This window comes from Maylandia zebra, linkage group LG19 (assembly GCF_041146795.1).
Source record: "Maylandia zebra isolate NMK-2024a linkage group LG19, Mzebra_GT3a, whole genome shotgun sequence".
In the NCBI taxonomy this organism is placed as follows: Eukaryota; Metazoa; Chordata; class Actinopteri; order Cichliformes; family Cichlidae; genus Maylandia; species Maylandia zebra.
In genome coordinates this window covers 22018640-22038894 of record NC_135185.1, presented here as the reverse complement: position 1 = coordinate 22038894, position 20255 = coordinate 22018640, and the positions used below count along the sequence as shown (strand labels likewise).

The 20255-nt window shown below is 36.8% G+C and overlaps 1 long non-coding RNA gene and 1 gene segment (V, D, J or C); one reads left to right on the top strand and one right to left on the bottom strand.

Annotated features, from left to right (window-relative positions):
• Window positions 1–1160: 1160 nt before the first annotated feature.
• LOC112433413 (uncharacterized) lies at window positions 1161–4905 on the bottom strand. Its single transcript, XR_003023506.2, has 5 exons — window positions 4814–4905; window positions 4276–4350; window positions 3389–3425; window positions 2667–2762; window positions 1161–1895 (listed from the first exon to the last, which is right to left on the bottom strand). It is a non-coding gene; the product is annotated as an uncharacterized LOC112433413 (long non-coding RNA).
• A 1344-nt stretch (window positions 4906–6249) lies between these two features.
• LOC101466189 (Ig kappa chain C region, B allele-like) lies at window positions 6250–6561 on the top strand. The segment is given in 1 exon segment: window positions 6250–6561. A coding segment is annotated over 1 exon segment (312 nt).
• The last annotated feature ends 13694 nt before the right edge of the window (window positions 6562–20255 follow it).

Sequence of the window (20255 nt, the reverse complement as noted above, 5' to 3'; positions counted from 1 at the left end):
AAACAGCTGCAAAAATCTTGTTGTTTGCAAAACTCTGTTACTTTTTTGAAGTAGTAACTATATAATTAATTGCCCAGCATTGGTCATTATATACTGTATTTTGCAGACAGAGAGTTACAGGACTCTCTCCCAGACCACAGACTCATAATACAAGTCATGAAAAAAAAAAAAAGGTTCTGTTTTCTGTTTGTTTTCTCATTCAGCTTTTTTGGGGGAAAAAAAACAAAACAATTTTTTTTCCATGAAAGCAACTAGCTTTTTTTTCTGTTTTCTCGTGGGAGGATCAGCTGATGATGCAAAACCTCCTCTCTGTGGAAATGATTTCTCTGCTCTCAACATACAACAAAACAATGCGAGAAGGAATACTTTTGGTATCTAAATGAATTATTATGACATAATTATGATTCTAACAGAATACAGACAAATAGTTTAGGAAAGATGAGAGCAGTTTTTTTAACATCTGGTTTAAAATGCCACATTTGTTGGTAAGTATATATTTTACTTTCTTGGATCAACCAGCAGAGGAAAAATGATGAAAATGATCATAATTTTTTTTAAATATATATATAGTTACATGTATTTGATGGCAAATGCTTTTGCCTTGTAAACTTTGAAGTTTACTGGGGAAAAGAGCAGATTTTCAAGGGTTAGATGTTTGATCAGAGTGCAGGAGGTTTTTGTACGGCCACTTAATGAGTTTGTATCACTGTGGTGGACTTTTGGTGGAGGAACCAAACTCATCATTCACTGTAAGTATCTAAATCTCCTCATTACTACAAAATATTATACTATTACATATTACTTATACACTGTAAACCCGAACAAGTTGACTGAACTTAAAACTTTTGTGGAAACTGATTACCTCAAAAGATTTAAGTACAAAAACTCATATCTTCTAAGTATGGGGTACTCAAAATTTGTATTTATTGTTAACCTAAAAATTTAAAATTATATTTTATATTTTATTAATTGAGCTTTACTCAAAGACTGTATACTTTAATTTCAATATTTTTGTGTTTCTTGTAGTTTATTATTTTGATGCAACACAATGCAATTATATTACAACCTAAACTCAAATTATCTGATTATTAATTAAAAGATATTTATGTTTCAATGTTTGAGTGTAGACTACTAACAAAAAAAAAAGTACGGAAATTCAGTTACTTTACATTTTGTTTATTTAACATTTTTTCATGAAAATTTAAAAACATCACAAATGTTTTTATAAAACAACTAACATGGACATCGGCACCATAAAGTGAGCATTATAAATTCTGTGTAGAACATTTATCTTTTTATAAAATCACAAAGGACGACATCAGTCCTAATTGCATCTTTCTCAAAATACACAAAAATGCAAAACAAAAAGTCAAATACTAATCACTTTTTTTTTAAATAGAAATGAAAAACAATTTTTTAAAATGGGTACAAAGACGATCAGCTTCCAAATAACCAGATAAGGCAGTCAAGTATAGGAAAATTAGGTAAACTGATGGAGTTAAATCCACCCAAAGCCTGTAGTAAACAAAGTGCTTAAAGTGCTTCAAACAAAGTGCTCAGTAACAGAGTGCGTGTCCTAACAAACATTGCCTTATATTCCTTAAGAGCATGTAGGCAGGGGTTTCAGGGGTTTGCCGTCATCAAGCCCCATGAAGATATTTTGGACAAAGGCAAATGTGTGAACCAGCTTCCTGGGGTAGTCTAAATGCAGAGCATAGATCAAGCCAAACAATAAAGAAAATGCATCTGCAAATCTGGGAATATCACGCATCACCTAGCCGCCTTTCACCACAACAGCCATGCTTGAGGAAGTATAATGGACTGGACTGGGAAGCGCCGTCTGTGAGAAGGGCAACTGAAGTGTCAATGAGGGTCGACTCATCCAATGCGTCCGCCTGGAATAGACACAGTATCAATGGTAAATGGCCTGTATTTGTATAGCGCTTTACACATTCAGTCATCCAGACATTCACACCCATTCACACACTGGTGATGGCAGCTACATTGTAGCCACAGCCACCCTGGGGCGCACTGACAGAGGCGAGGCTGCCGGACACTGGCACCTGCGGCCCCTCTGACCACCACCAGTAGGCAACGGGTGAAGTGTCTTGCCCAGGGACACAACGACCGAGACTGTCGGAGCCAGGGCTCAAACCGGCAACCTTCTGATTACAAGGCGAACTCCCAACTCTTGAGCCACGATCGCCCCAATTAAATAAGTAAGGTTGGTTTGAGAGAATGTGACAAGCATGACCTGTAATCTAGCAAAACATTCAGCAGTGTAGTGGGTTACTTTGTAACGAGTTAGGGTACTCTACTTTTTTTGAAAAATGTACATTAACGTGTTAGCTTCTTGCATTACATAATTTGTATTTTTGTTATTTTTCTAAAAAAAAAAAGTAATTTTTTATTTCATGACTTTATCTCAAAAAGAAACTAAATCTTGACTTCAGCCTGGTTTTTGGGCCACCTGCAGCATAGCCATAGTGCTGTGATACGCCTGTGCCCTGCTCCTGACCTGTGTGTGTGTTTGTGTGAGGGTTTTCTAAAGAGAGGGTATTTTGTTTGTACAATTTGGTAGCTGCTAGGGTATTAAATTGTATTTAAAAAAATCCATAGCATTTTATCTTACTGGCAGAATTTAAGTAATGCAAAAATACACTTACATTACATGTCTAAAAGAATTCTGGGTCCTCATCCCGCAGGTATACAGGAAGGGCACGAAGTACTGCAGTGCGTTTCACATTGATATCAGGCGCCTCCTAAAAAGGGAAAAGAAAAGTTCATTTAACGCAAAGTTTTCAGGTGTCATTCTTTGGGGAGGATACATGTTTATGAAACTGCATGACATCAGACTCTACTAAATTTTGGAGACTTTTCTTTTAAGATACAACCTTTCTGTCTCTTGTGACAGAGAGTCTGTTTCTTAATCATTTGACAAAAACCCTACACAGTATTTTAAAATAGTGTTCTCCAGATCAGAGCTGTAATCTATATAGAACATGGGGTTCAAAGCAAGGAAAAATTGTGTGTTTATCAGTGAAACTTTTAATTTGTGTTAATTTTATCATTATCAATATATGAAATCTTCACCTTAAGGGACTTAATGAATGGTTTCTTCTAAAAATTAGAAATGATTGAGTCATTTCACATCATATGAAAATATTAATTTTTAATACAAATTTGGCCCTATAAAAATGGAAACTCAGTAACAAAGATAATGGAGATTCTCTAAACACGAGCGAATATCACAGTAAAATTGTTGATTGTGATTTACACATTGGATGTATCCTCAGTGATTTGGTACAATTATACAACATTTTATAAGAACTGAACAACTGATGAAACAACTTACTTATGTGACCACATATGAAGTGTTATAACTTACCACAAAAGGTGAACTGTGCCACTGACCCTTGGTAGATCTGCACATGATAAAAAAAAAATGCATTATAAATACTAACACAGCTATTAATAATTAGGGGTACATTTAAGATGTTAATGTCACAAAATAAAATAGACTGGTAGAAAGAAGTACAAGGAAATGGTAATGGGGGGAGCCATGAAAATAGATCTTTTCAACATGATTCAGTGTGACAAAGCCAGGGCATGATTTAAAAAAAAAAGAAACAGGTTGTCACGGTCCTGGGTCAGTGACCCAGTGTTTTGAGTTTCTTGTGCCTCTGAGTTTTTTGTATTATGTTCTTAGTTCTCTTTGTTGTCCCAGCGTATTCTTTAGTGTAGTGTCTTAGTTTGGTGTTCTTGTATTCTGTTTAGTTCTGAGTATTTGGTAGCTGCCCTCTGTGTTTCTTAGTTGCTCTGTCTCCCCTAGTCTAGTTTGCGTCTGTGCTAATTCCTGTTTTACTTTGAAGGTCTGTGTCTCATGTGAGTGTATCCTACTTTGCTCCCTTGTCTCGTCAGTTCTGATTTCTCCCAGCTGTGCTCTCCTTCTGTGTCTCATTCCCCTCGTTACTTCCCATTGTATTTAAACCCTGTGTTTCTCTGAGTCAGTGCTGTGTCGTCCCTCAAGCTGTGTGTTTCCTCGTGTGCCTCTCTGCAAGCTGTGAGTTTATATTTTCCCAGTTTAGTTTTGTATGCTCGTTTTCTGTGAGCAGCAATTAAAGCTGTGATTTTGAGTTCATCCCCTGAGTCTGAGTCCTGCATTTTGGGTCCAACTCCTGCCTGCCGCACAGCGATTCATGACACGGGTCTTTTAACCTAAAAATGTTTTAATGGCCATGAAGAAAGGTCTCTTCAATAGATCTTTCAACTCACCTGTGTTTACTGTCTCCACCTGAAATTAATTGCAGTCTGAATTTTTCTTCTGTCTTTTTGTCTTTGGTCTTCAGCCTTGGAAGAAAAAATAAAAATATTGAAAACCTTATCAGCACACTAAATATACAACACCTTGCTATATTTCAGTTGTTTTAGATAGAAGTTACCACTGCTAGCTAAGTCACTTTTGAACGATGCTAATGAGAAGGGAAAAAAAAAACCCTGCCGAACAATGAGGGTGCTGTTGTAAAAACGCCAACTTTCTTGCGTTGGCAAGGGGTCGTTAAAATATCACTAAGACCCTTTCTTTATGTGTGATTCTTAGTAAAACTGTGTTTTAATCGGTTAAAACTGTAAAACTGACGACATAATCTATGTTTGAAAAAGAGCGCGAACAACAGCGAACAACAATTCACCACCTGGGTCTGTGCTTTTTAACACAACAGCGCATTCGAAAACAAGTTATTGGCTGCAACATATTAATATACTTGCTTTTTTACGGAAAAAATAAACATAACGAAGGTTCCGTTTTACTTACAAGTTTCTCCAAATGTGTTCTCCAGTCGCTCGAGAAGGGCAGCCATATTGAACAGAATTTTCTGTCAACGTCGTTCAGGTTAGAGAGAAGACGTCATGACGTCCACATGCGGAGCTCGGAAAAAAACATTTACTCAAAAATCATAATTAAGAAAGCAGTATTTACTCTTAACTTCTAAGCCATGTACAATTATAACTGTTTGAATCGTTAACCGAACAGAAAAGTTTTAAGTTGTTTCAACTTTGTGAGGAATTTTAATTGTTATATCCACAAACTTTATAAGTCAGGTAGACTGTTGGGGTTTACAGTGTATTATAAGTGTAATATGTCATCAGAATGTTTTAAACAAAATTTTATTCTGGGTGTTTTACATGATGTGATTGGGTTTGGTCATAGTGGCTGATACTGAAAACTTGGTATCAGAAGAGTTTAAATATATAATACAGTATTATCATATCAGTATACAGTATATCATGTTTATATATCGTGTTTATATAGTACTGAAAATTGAAATGTATTGAGTTAATCTGCTTTAAGTAAAGGTTTTTTTGTATTTATCTGTGAATAAATATTTCTTTCACAAAATCTGAGACTGAAAATATAGCAAAAGGAATCTTTGATTTTATTTATTTATATAAACAGTTAGCAGCATAATATCGTTCATGTCTTAAAGATCATTTGATTATTTGCAGATTAATGATTTCATCGCGGAGTTTATAGTTTATTGGTCTGATGTAGTAAAAAGGAAGTGAAACAAACAGATGACAAAGACCAGCTCTGTTTGTTTTCCATCAAGAATATAACTGTAACAACAAGACATTTACTCTAAATTATTGTAACGTTTACAAAGATTTTAATTGAGTGTGAAAACACAATTTAATTAAAGTGTTAGGTTCTCCTATTTATTACCTCCTCTCCTCTGATCACAGTATCATGCGCACAGTTAATCCACAGTGCTGTTAATCTCTGTCATGTATCATAACTGTGTAAAGCTGTTACTGAAAATATGATATGATGACTTCCACTGAAATGTTTGGCACCATGTTGGATATAACATTTTATGCTGTTGACTAAATGAATTAGTTTTCATACAGATGCACTTTAACGGTTGAGTTTACAGTTCGTTAGTCTGATGTGATGAAAAGGAAGTGAAACAAACAAATGACAAACTTTAACGTTTCCTGTACAAATTTCAATTTTATCATCATGAAAACAAATACAGCAACACATTCACTAATTATTTATACTTTTTTAAAACCTTTTATCCTCCAATTTCTAAGTTTCTCTCCTCTGTTATATCACAATATCATCATACAGTTAATCCACAGGCCTGTTAATCTCTGTCATGGATCATAACTGTCTCGTGTCAGCTATCTGTCCTGCAGTAGAGGTTAATCTATTGTTGTGTGTCTGTGATCTTTCCTCCAGCTGGCCCCATGGTCAGACCCTCAGTCTCTCTGCTTCAACCCTCCTCTGAGAAGCTCTCTGGAAGCCCAGTCACACTGGCCTGCCTGCTGACCGGCTACTCTCCTCAGGGAGCTGAAGTGAGATGGGAAGTAGATGGCACAGAGGTGACAGAGGGGGTCCTGAACAGCTTAGAAGAAGAGAAGAGTAGTCGCTACAGCAGCAGCAGCACCCTGATGCTGAGCCAAGAGAACTGGATGAACGCAGAGGTGTTCTCCTGCAGGGTGAACCATCATGACTACTGGCAGTCCAAGTCCTTCCGCAAGAACCGGTGTGAGGGCTAGAGGGGCTGCTGAAGTCCAGGACAGGAGCTTAGTGTGGGGGAGCAGGAGATACATCCCTGCTGCTCTGATCAATATGAGTTTGAAAGTTTGCAGATGAAGTTATTTGATAACAGTAACTTACACAGTGACATGTGTAGCAGCTGGATGTGAGTGTGCCTAATAACTGCCATATTAATGATTCATTCTTTTTCCAATAAAGCTTGCAGTGATCCATATTATTAAGCATTCTGTCTTATTTTTAAATATAATTGTTCTATAATTTCAGTGTTGTGTACTATAAATTAACCTGTTTGCCTAACACATGAAAAATCAAGTCTGGGAGGAGATGAAAACGGCAGGGCTGCATCTGGCCTGAACATCTGGGACAAATCAAATATGTGTTCATCTTTTGAAATTAATGGAAAAGCTGAAAGAAGCTTGTGGTCATGTAAATATATCTTTTAGCAGGATGACAATATCTCCAAATTTTACTCTTGCGGAAAAATAAATAACTTGAGTTTGATTCAGTAAATAAATGTTTCACTTGAAATTAAAACCATGAAGAGATCTAGAAAATAAAAGCTCAAAATGTGAGTGTAGAATGTATCTTAGTTAGTGTGCTCATAATCAAATATGTAAATCACTTGTACACTTGTATTGTGTTTAAGTGGTTATTCTAGTTATTCTGATTGCAGTTGAAAACTCTACACCTGCAGCCTTCAGCCAAAGTGAAGAAATTTTTTATGCAGCCATGAATCATTGTGTAAACACTTCACTACCATGGTAACCCACAGTAATAATCTGCAGCATCTACTGCCTGAAGATCACTGGTGGATAAAGTGTACTGAGAACCAGATCTACTGCCTTGGAGTCAAGATGGAGTTCCTGAGTTTGGGAGGCTGTCCAGGTTTCTAAAGGTACTAAGTCCAGCAACTCCCTGTGGTGCTGACGGTCACAGTGCCTGACAGGCTTGACTTAACAGAGTTAGAAAACTGTTGGCAAATTACTTTGAAATGAGGACTAAAATGATGTGAATCTTGAGAAAAAAACAGAAAATGTATCAGGTTAAATCAGAGAAACATGAACAGCACAAACAGAATTAAAAACAAACAAATAAAACAACTCTCATCCTGACTCAGAAAGCCAAACATTATAACCTGAGTTACTGGAAACATCACTTGACCCTGACCACTGCTCAGAGTAGAGCTTCAGCAGTTACACTGCGACTCAGTGTTTTCTGTTTTTGTTTTAAGTTTTATTCTGGGAATTGTGACTTTCTGTCTTGTATTTTCTCTTTTACCTCTTTTAAAACACGCACGTCCAGTGTTCAGTGTTTTGGGTTTTGCTTCACTGTTGTCTTGTCTAATTAGGTTCAGCTGTGTCTCCCTCCTGTCTGCCATTTTCTTGTTACCTTGTGTGTATATTTAGTGCGTGTTTACCTCTGTTCTTCGTCAGAGCGTCTGCCTATCATTCTGTGTACCTCTGCTGGAGCAGCGTTCAGATAGCTGCTCTGCTCTATGTTGGTACAGGGCATTGAAGATGATAACAGTGAGTGAATTATATTCTTAAATTTAGTTACAGCACTTTCAGAAAGACATCTACTGTGATGAAGTCTACTCTCCACTGCTGTGTAATCAATTATTGTACTTAGAACAGGATTAGACCAGATAAGGTTTTCAGGAAACACTGTTAAATGTTCAGTTTCTATGCCATATGTTAAAACAAGATCTAGAGTGTGATTAAAGTGGTGGGTGGGTTCTTTTACATTTTGAGAGAAGCCAATTGAGTCTAATGACAGATTAAATGTCTTGTTGAGGCTGTCATTTTTAGCTTCTACATGGATGTTAAAATCACCCACAATAATTATTTTATCTGAGCTGAGCACTAAATCAGATTAAAAGTCTGAGAAATCAGACAGAAACTCTGTGTAAGGCCCAGGTGGATGATAGATGTGAACAAATAAGAGTGCTTTTTGGGGGGTTTTCCAGCCCGGGTGAACATGTTTAAGCATCAGGCTTTGAAATGAATTAAAACTCTGTCTTGGTCTGTGGTTGGTTAATAAGCTGGTGTGGGAAATTCACTTTCCCTGTCATTGGTTATAATGATATGCCTGATTGGTGTATATATAGAACTTCTTACAGTCCTTTTGCATAGCAAGTAAATTATGTCTGCCTGTGTGTGTGATGGCTGCAAATGCAGTCACACTAAATGAAAAAAGTGACATTGCAGTGTTTTCATCTGCTGACAATCAATCAAGTTGTTTTAGGAAAAAAACCCAAACAGAAACATGGCTTTGGTGTGCTGGCAAAACATACTACCTAAACTTGTTATGATCTATTAAACTTCTTTTTTCGTTATGTCACATGCACATGTTTTATCCACATGACGTAACCCAAAAAACCAAAGAAGGAACCTGGTGTCCAATGCAGGAAAGGTTATTAAGTCTAATCTCATCAAGATCTGCTGATGACGAGATCATGATTCCTTACATATGACAGACTGACACCCACAATAGTCAACATGAGCTTATTGCGATAACCACAGGTTGTCCTTTTGGTACTTCAGGTTTTGTACTGACAGAACTACTGATACAACAGCACTCCAAGGCTTAGCCAAGAGAATTGGTTGAAAGTAGATCTGTAGTAATGCAAAGATCAGAGAAGCTGGGCATGAACTCACACTGGGAAAAGTAAAACGAACAATATGATCAATATGATTTTTGAAGAAAACTTTGTGTGAGAGAGATCACTGCTAAAAAGTGCAGACAACAACAAGTTAAAGCTTCGTTCAAGCTTTAATGATCTTCATGGGATGATATTGGGAATATAAAGCTTAAAAAATACAAAAACAAACAATAAAATCTGAATGTAATGTAACGATTAGGGGAATGTAACAAGAAAACTGTGAATTGGTGTAACCAGATGTTTAAAAATTCCCCCAAAGAAGTGTAGATGAGTATTTAGTGCTTGGAGAAGTTACTGTGTTCAGTGGTCTGTGTCAGAGTTTCTTCCTCGTCAACAGCTGCAGTCAGTTCCTGCTGTAACAGCTCAGTGTCTCTGCAGTCTGACTGAGGGAGGTTTTTGTACGACTACAAATCACTGTGTGAACACCCCACCGCTGTGGTAACTCTGACAGTAGTAAACTGCTGCATCTTCAGCCTGAACTCCACTGATGGTCATAGAGAAGTCAGAGCTGCTTCCACTGCCACTAAATCGAGTTGGTGTTCCTGAATGTCTTATGCTTACATGTCGAATTAGGAGCTTTGTAATTTGCCCAGATTTCTGTTGATACCAGAACATACACTGGCCGTAACTACAGCCACCAACAGCTTGGCTGGTCCTACAGGTCAGGGTGACAGTGTTTCCAGGAGTAGATGTCAGTACTGGAGGTTGAGTCACAGTCACCTGACCGCTGCATCCTGCAGACAAAAACAGATCATTCATTTATCAGCAGAAATCAATGAGAGAAAAAGCAGCACATCATGGTTGAAATGTTGCTGAGTGAATGAACCTGTAAAACAGCAGCAGGTCAGCGTCCAGATGAGGATGGTGATGAGAGTCATGGTGGTTGTGCTTTCTGCTGTGTTGACTGACAGATGTGAGTCCTGCAGTGTTGAACTCACAGGACTATAAACCTTCTCAGTTCTCTGGAGGATCAGCTGATGATGCAAAGCCTCCTCTCTATGGAAATCATTTCTCTGCTCTCAAAACACTGAAGGCAAGAAGGGACGCAAAGTCAGAAGAAAAATTGTTTGGATTAATACTATTATACATAAAACTTGAATGATACCACAGACGTCTTATGGAATAGAGTAAAATATACAGAAAAATAATTCAGCATTTTTAATATCTGGATCAAAACAGCACTTTGGTTAGTAAGCTTACTTCACACTATTGGTACACATTACACCTCTATTGCTGTCCAAAGTATATTGCCAAAATCTCATAATTCATGTTTTAGAAACATTTTAGTTTCTGTGTTTTTCTTTTTTCTTTTTGCTGATATAGCTTTATTTCATTTGACAATCTTTTGTCTTTCAATTGGTAATAGTCCAAATAAAATTATGAAAATGACTAAAAATCATCAACAAATTTAAGTTATATTATTATATATTAACAATATTTCATGCCTGTGAAGCTTTTTATACTTTGATGAAGCTACATGTCTCCTCTGTTGCGATATTTCTGCAGACGTTTGACTCTATTAATCTAAATGCAGAATTCATCAGCTATTTATATTATATTGTGCTTTAAAACCATGCTGTGAGAAAGAGAAAACAAGTCTATATCACAAAATAACATCGCAGCTTGTGAAAAATCACTTTTGTGTTATTGTTTTTCCATTACTTTGCATAGAAATACTTGATCAAACCTCCATATTTCTCTTAGATATTTATACATTTACATTTATACATTTATGTATGTAAATATAAAAATACAGAAATATTTCTTTATACATATTAGTTTCTATCGGGGCACCTAACAGACCTGCACATGATGTTTTGTTCATTGAGATATATTTAAGTATTTTTTTTTATAAATAAAGCTGTGTATTTCTTCAGTTTTGTTTAGATTCTTTGTGTTTTTGCTTTTGTGGTGTCGAGTTGATCAGTTATTGCAGTCTGTCACTCTGCACCTGCAGCCTTCAGCCAGACTGAAGGAGGTTTTTGTACAGCTCTAAATCACTGTGTGAACACTCCACCACCATGGTAGCCCAGACAGTAATAATCTCCAGCATCTTCAGCCTGAAACCTACTGATGGTTAAAGTGTACTGAGAACCAGATCTGCTGCCACTGAATCGAGACGGAGTTCCTGAGAAGAGAGTTGATTCTCTGTATATAAGTAGTTTGGGTGTCTCTCCAGGTTTCTGAAGGTACCAACTGAGATCAGCACCAATATTTGAACTTCCTTTGGCGCTGATGGTCACAGTCCCACCAAGACTGACAGACTTGACTTCATCAGTCTGAGTCAGAAAATTATTGGCAAATGACTCTGAAATGAAAGGAAAAACATTTTAAAATGTATTTTTATTCACCAAAAACTTCAGAATGAATGTACTCATAAAACAAGCTGAGTAAATTTCACCAAACAACATTCTCCTGAAATATTATTATTAGTTTTTTTTTTAATCTCTCACCCTGACTCAGAAAGCCTAACAAAAGAACCAACATTGGAAACACCATCCTGACTCAGTTTTCAGTGGAAGTGCATGAGAGCATGTGTGACAGCAGAACTTAAACTGTGAGGAGCAGTGATGCATGAAAGTGTGCAAAACACACTGTAGGAGGAAACCACCCACCTCTCCCAATGAAACAGAAAACACAGAGGTCATGTGAGGAGAGGATCGTTCAACTTTTCATTATATTTGCTCATTAACAGCTGCATGGTTCCCCTACTGTCATACATCTGACACTAAAGACACTGATTGATTTTGATTATTCTGACAAACTGAACTTTATTTTGAAAAAAAAAGAAATATATGAATAGTGGTTTAAAGGAATGAATAACAAGCTGGTCTAACATTACTCAATTCTCTAAATAGTTTAGTCCTGTACAGCTCTCTAAAGCCCTGAGAAAGGGGGTTTATGCTCCATAGTAAAAGCCATAACTCAGGTATTTGATATTTTGAACCATGTACAGATGAACTGTATCTTCTCTGAAAAAAATAAATAAATAAAAAACTTGACTTGTCCTCTAATTTCCTCCACGCAGCTATTTTTTTCTCAGACTGTATTGCCGTTACTTTGATGACCCCAAATTTTACTGAGAAAGAATGAGTAACATATTTTAATATTTTATATTTTTTTATAACACACTCTTCAGTTTCAGATGCTTTTTGAATTCCTGAAAATAACTGCATTATTATTGCATTAACATGATGATGTTGGCATTTTGCTTAAACCTCACAGAGCTGTTTGATTGTAAACTCATCTGATAATAATTATTGAAGCTCAAAAAGACCAAATCCTCAGACTGTGAGGTAAAACGTGTTTTTCTTTAACATACTAACTACTAATCTAGCAGGTTGTATATGTTACTGCATGTTTAATTTTAAAGTCAGGTCTCTGTCTATGGCGGGGTCCCCAATCCCAGTCCACGAGGGCCGGTGTCCCTGCAGGTTTAAGATATGTCCTTGATCTATCATAGCTTAAATGGATAAATTCCCTCCTCAACATGTCTTGAAGTTCTCCAGAGGCCTGGTAATGAACTAATCATGTGATTCAGGTGTGTTGACCCAGGGTGAGATCTAAAACCTGCAGGGACACCAGCCCTCGTGGACTGGGATTGGGGACCCCTGGTTAATCTAATCCCCCCAAAAAATCAGTATTCTGGAGTGCTGTCTCTAATCTCCTCCAAGAGATCATCGCTGCAGCACATCAATCCCTAACCAGTTTAATTTGATATTAGTTTTAACTGTACCAATGTGCTTGTTCTCACACATCGGTTTCAACACAGTAGTAATCTAGATCTTCAGCCTAAACTCCACTGATTGTTAGTGTTAATTCAAGTATGGATCTGATTCTGCTGAAACAACAAAGATCTAATAAACAGACACTAACTTATTTTGTCAGTACTGAGTTGAGGTAATTACAGATTTCTGTGCTGGCTGTGCAGCTCAGAGAGACGGGCTTATACACGTATAGACAGCTGTCCACCCAGCAAAATATTAAAAATTGTCATTTTACACAAGGACAAACATTTCTATATGATACTGAAACTATAGAAAACTATTTTGCATTCAGGGTGCACGACAGATATTCAAATTAATGCATGGGTCAGTGAGCACACACCTGCACCTATGAAGTCTGGGTGGATATTGTACATTGCTGCTGTACAAATAGTGCCCTCTTATGTCAAAATAAGAGAACACACATGAAATTGACTCTTATACATGGATCCAAAAAGCAGACTGCACATCCATGCAGGGCACATTTTTTTTCCTTCTGATCAATTTTAATTTTAAAAAATAATTTCTGTTTGAACATGTTTTGTATGACTGTGTCTTATTTTGTGCCTTTTGCATTTGATGTATTTCTTTATAGTGTGTTTGTATAATTTGGCTTGTTTGGTTATTTGCATTTCCTTATATAGTTTTATGCCATTTTGCAATTTTTGTATAAATGTGGGCTTTTTGTGGTTATTTTATACTTTGTATGTTTTGTCATGTTTTCATTGTGGGTTTTTTGTCCTTGTTCACACTTCTGTTTACTGTCTTTGCACTGACTTACTGTGAACACCTTTCTTTTGTGTTCAGTTCTTCACCTAGGAGGTCAAAACCTTTTTTCCACATTTTGTATGTTACAGTCTCTTTGTGAGGAAGGGTACAGAAAAATTTCTGCAGCATTGAACGTCTCAAAGAGCACAGTGGCCTCCATTCTCCCAAATATTGAAGAACTGAAACCACCATGAGTCTTTCAGACATCAGGGTAGAAGGGCCTTAGACGTGAAGCTGGCCAATAACACGATGATAGTGATTCCCCAGAAAAATGCACCTGAAGGAACTAAATTCTCTGGTCTGATGAAATAAAGAACGCTTTAACCTGAATCCCAGACATCATGCGTGGAGGAAACTTGGCACAACTCACCAGCTGACCAATGCCGTTCCTACAGCCAACTTTTGTTTTTCTTTTCAGAAAATGTGTGCAGAACATGACTTTGTGTCAGCTTTGTCTTCACTGAACTGTTTTTCTTCCTCTTCAGCAGCTGCAGTCAGTTCCTGCTGTAACAGCTCAGTTGTCTCTGCAGTCTGACTGGGGGAGAAATGTTTTCTTTTCCCAACTACGACCATTTGCACTTGGATGAGTGACGAAACATTTCTCCCACAAAACGCTACGTCCAGATCAAGAGAATCAACTTTTTGGACATTTGCAAAATATTTTATAAAATTTTGAAAAGATATTTGATCAAGTCCAGTGATCGTTGTTGATCATTTTCATTATTTATGAAACAAAGTTGATCTCACAGTCTGCCAGATAACTTCCCTAGAAACTCATTCAGTTTTACAAATATCTAATTTTATGTAGAAATGTGGATATTTTTAAATTTCTCTTAAATGTTAATTCATATCTTTTTAGTATTTTCCAATTAAGATATTTCAGGTTATTTTCAAGCCTTAATTGTCAAACAAAGTGTTTGTGGATTTATTTCTTTATTGTTTTTATTTTGAAAATGACTTTTTTCAAATAATGATTTATGGATTTCTACTAAAAAAAATTAAAGTGTCAGTAACCACAGAACAGCTTTGAGTTCATGGATGATTGATTGTGCTTGTAGTTTACTACAAGTCCCCAACAAATATGTAAACATTACACTTAAAAAACGTGCTCATGAACTTTTACTCATATTTAATGATAAATATAAAGGTTGAATCACTATAAACACAGTTGTATACTTCTTTAGTTTTATTTTTATTCAGTGTGTTTGTGGTTGATGAGTCTTGTGTTAGTGGATCAGTTATTCTCATCACAGTCCAGCACGCTGCACCTGCAGCCTTTAATCAGACTGAAGGAGGTTCCTGTACTGCTATAAATCACTGTTTAAACATCCGACTACAACGACAGCCCAAATAGTAACAATCTCCAACATCTTCAGACTGAAACCCACTGATGGTTAAAGACTGAGAACCAGATCTACTTCTACTGAATCGAGAAAAGGTTCCTGAGAAGAGATTTCATTTTCAGTATATAAGAAATTCGGTTCAAAGGTGATGCTTTTCTTTAGTGGTTACACCTGCTGTTAATCAGTTAGTTTAGATTTTAAAATTTGAGACTGTAGATTATCTATTTTAATGCTAAATTACACATATTCTTGCTGTCCATTCATTTTATATGCTTTTTTGAAGAAAAACAAAAATCAGGAAGAAAAATGTTTATTGTTGTTGTTTTTTTTAGTAAGATGTCAATTTGTAGTTATTTAGTTATTTTTTTGTCTAAACAGACACGAAGGTCATTCGTGAAATAAGAGTCTTGACAGTTAAAGACAAATTTGGGCCTATTTTGGAAAAACTGCAGCATTTCCAGGATGGGATTGTAACCTCACCTGGACACACAGTACCAACCAAAACATTTACTGCAGTAAAGCCTTTGACTCCAAAACCTCCAACAGTTCCCATACCGCAAAAACGAGGACCTCGGCTTGGGACGTTGCTGCGCCGTGCAAAAGTCGTCCCTATAGACAGTAAGTGGTTTTCCTCAGTAACTGTAGAAGATGCTGAATAATCAAACTTTAAATTAAGAGATTATTTTAAAAGATTTTAATGAACAATTAATCACTGCATCATGTACAATGCTTCGAATTAGAAGAAAGTACCGTTTCTTTTTACTAACCTTGTTGATTATCAGACAAGAAAGCAGACAGTCAGTGCAGTCAGAATAATCCAAGAGAGGGCAGGGTCAAACTCCCGCCTCTAGCTACACCTGTAGAGAGCCTGTCCCACAGCTTTAGTCTGCTGTCTTCAGACGACTGGTAAGAAACGTAGTAAGGAGACATTAAATACTGCACAGAAACAGTGCTGCATAATGTGGCTGTGTTATTTGTGGTGTTCCTGAAGTCGTGTTCAATGTTGTGTTGTGTAAATACAGGATTAAGAAAAGACAGGGGTTGCAAACTATTCAGTCTCTGGCAAAGCACCACTCGGACATCCTGAAGACTAAACTACATGAAGTGTGTCTGGTCCTCATTGAGGAGGTATTGCACACTTTATGTTTCTTATATGTGTTTCATGCAGCTAGTTTCCCTTCAAGTGCATACTACAGCCTCAACTGATGATTTTCACTCACATTTTAGGTGAAAAACCAACGCTCAGCAATAGCCTGTGAAGCCATACATGCCATCGATGAGCTCTACATTCAGCTCCAGAAAACAATGGACCCAGAAGTTGAAGCAACAGGCCGAGCTCTATTGCTGAAGCTTGCACAGACCAACAACAACTTTCTTCATCAGGAGGTCAATCTGGCGCTTGATGCCATGGTGGAAAATTGCAGCCATGGACGGATTCTGAGCGCTCTGTTTAACACAGGACTGACGTAAGAGGAGAGAAGAAGCTGTAGTGATTTTATTAGAAGACATGAAAGAGAGATCATGTTCACTGAGTTGTGTGTCTAATATTGTCCTTGCTCAGCCATCGCTGTGTCGCAGTGAGGAATAGCACGGCTCAACACCTGCACAACTGACAAACTTGGAGCAGCCGTCATCCTGAAAGCAGGAAGCTTCACTGAAAGGTTTCTAATTGCTGCCTCTAGAATGGCAGGGGATGCTGCACCTGAAGCCAGGTGGGTACTTTTAAATGGGTTTAAATGGGTTTGAAGTGCATCAAATTTATTTTCTGTGAGTTTACACAATTAATGAAAATTAATGACAACTGTAATCTTCCACAGGTACCATGGGCGAACAATCATCAAGAAACTGACCCTTCACAAGGACTTTATGAATTTGTGGATGAAGATTGTCCCTGAAAAAGACAGGCGTCCTGTGGAGAAGAGCCTGAAAAAGGCTAATAATTACAGGCAGCAGGTCAGCATCCAGACTAGGCTCTCCTCTCCAGCAGGGCCTGGGATCCCCAGATGTGACAATGCAAGTCCTGACGAGTACAGAGGAGAAGGGCGGCTGCTACAGTAGCAGCAGCACTCTGAGGCTAAGCTGGGAAAGTGGTTGGAGGTTCAACCATCATGACCACAGACAGTCCCAGTCGCTCTGCAGGAGTAAACTTCTCCATCTTCAGGACTACAAAACGATTTCTCTGAAGGACAATATTATTTAGATTTACATTAATTATTATTACATCATTCTTATTATTACATCATTTGTATTATTTCATTATTATTATCACATTTTTAAGATCCTGAATGAACAATGAATGAATAAATCCCTTTTTTTTTTCATCTGAATTAAAATGGCACTTTGGTTGGCACACATACAGTTTCTGTTTTTCTGTCAACAAATATTAATACATTCGTAGTTCTCTTGTTTTCATTTTTAACCCATGATTTTGCATTTTTATCAGGATTCAAAGTCATTTTTATAACATAAAGAAATATTAAATAAATATTAAGAATTAGTATAGAAACATTTTGAAAAGAAATGAAAATGATTGGGTAGTAACCTCTTTTTTTTTCAACACAGAGGTTGTAAAATGTTAGCTTTATTCGAAAAAAGTGGTTAGATGCTTGTTCAGAGTCCAGCAGGTGTTTGTTCAGCCACTTAATGACTTTGAATCACTGTGGTGGACTTTTTGTGGAGGAACCAAACTCATCAGTGGTTATATGTACACAAATCTATCAAGAATATAACTGCAGCAACAAGACATTTAGTCTCAAGTATCAGAACTTTTATAAATCTATATTAATAGATGATGTCTGGCAAAACTTAACACCAAAATAAATCAACAGTTCACTGCGTTCACTTTAACACTGTGTTACATTCATGTTAATTAAAACATCTTTGCAGACAATAAGGTTTTTATTCAGCTCACAAAAGAAAATTGATGAACATTAATAAGGCTCATAAGTAGAACTGTGAGGTCACTTTTCATTTCCCTTCAATTCCTTTGTATAAAGTGCAGGTTTTGCAACTTTAGAAAAATAGTTGCATATTTGGAAAACATTTTTTTACCTGGTTTGTTAAATTTATTCATGAACAAAAACTTACATAAGTTACATAAATATTTAAATTCAAGTAAATGCTGCATCTAAAATCCATGACTTGATTTAATTTCTTTCATTCATTGTGTTTCTGCTTGATGACTCTGGTTGTCTTTAGTGGACCAATTATTCTCATCAGTCTCTTCATTAACAATCTGCACCTGCAGCCTTCAGTCAAAGTGAACGATGTGTTTTGTAAAGCTATAAATTACTGTGTGAACACTCCACCATCATGCCAACACAGACAGTAATAATCTGCAGCAACTCAGAAAACCCAACATGACAGTGTTATTGGAAAAATCATCCTAATGAGGTTTTCTGTGTGAGTCCATTAGAAAATCTTAAAATCTGAGGAGTAGTAAGACATAAAAATAATTATTTATTTATTCATCTAATTTTATTATCGTTCATTTTATCTATTAGACTTAGAAAGGATGCTGGAATAACATAAAAATAATTAAACATATGTAGCCTCAGGATCCTTTAACCTACCACATGAATTTTTCCTTTCGTACATTAGGTTGACAGTAATGATAGTCAGTCATGTGATTTTTGTGAGAACCACAACTTGTCAAAAACTTCTCCTGCTGGCTTCCAGCAACATGAACAACTATCTTAATATTAATGAACTATTAATGAATCTTGCTGTGGTTATGGGCAAATGTTTGACTTGTTTCCTGTTTTTACTCTAAACTGACACAACAGGCTCCTCATGTGTCTCTGCTCTCTCCTCCTCCAAGCAGCTCTCTGTGACTCAGCAATGCTGCATTTTAAAGATGAGCAGAAATAGATTAGAGACATTTTATACCTTCAAATCCGCTCTTCTACAAAAGCACTTAAGTAACAAAAAAAACCATGAGAAAAATGCAAATGAAATTTGAAAGTTTTGGAGAGAGGTGGACAAACCTCACATCAATTTTCAGTGTTTATTCTAAGCTGAACTAACAAAGTCCTCATTTGTCTCTGCTCTCACCTCCAGCAGGGCTCTTTGCTCCCCCAGTGATGATAAACCGTCAAGACAGGAGTTGAGTGTGAGATAAGCAACCTGCTACTCTTAGCAATATGAGTTGTAAGGTTGGAACAAACAGCACTGCTGTACAGAGTTGGCAACATCAACTTAGAGGGTGATATGTAACTTAGCTGGTGTATGGATGTTGTTAAATGGTAATAGTATGATTATTACTGCAAATACAGCTTTTAATGATGAATAAGATTATCTTTGGTCTTTCAGATATAAATGTGTTGAAATAAAAAAAATCCCAACTGTAGATTCATTATTTTGACAATGATCAAGAGAAAATCAGTGTTTTTTATTCATTATACAGGTGGCAACATACAATGATAAAAATCTTAAAACAGATTGTTTTTTTATCATTACCAAGTAGCTTAATACGAATATAAATATAAACATTTATGCTTCACCTGTTTATACAAACAGCAAAACTCTTCATGTGAATGTAATGTAATTATTCAAGTAATGTAATGTTAACAGAAAATGACTTGATCACAGCAGATGTTTTTAAAATTCTTATTTCGAAATGCCTCAATAGACATGACGTGTTTAAATTAATTTCTTTATTTAGTGCTTGGTGAGGTTAATGTCTGCTCTGTGTTCACTGGTCTGTGTCAGAGTCTCTCCTACTTCAGCAGCTGCAGTCACAGCTCAGAGTCTCTGCAGTCTGACTAAAGGAGGTTTTTGTATGACTACAAATCATTGTGTGAACACTGGCCCGCTATGCACACTCTTACAGTAGTAAACTGCTGCATCTTCAGCCTGAACTCCACTAATGGTCATAGAGAAGTCAGATCTGCTTCCACTGCCACTAAATCGAGATGGTGTTCCTGAATGACTTATGCTTACATGTCGAATTAGGAGCTTTGGAGTTTGTCCAGATTTCTGTTGATACCAGAACATACACTGACCAGCACCACAGCCACCAACAGCTGGGTTGGTCCTACAGGTCAGAGTCACAGTGGATCCAGGAGTAAATGTCAGTACTGGAGGTTGAGTCACAGTCACCTGACCGCTGCATCCTGCAGACAGAAACAAATCATTCATTTATCAGCAGAAATCAA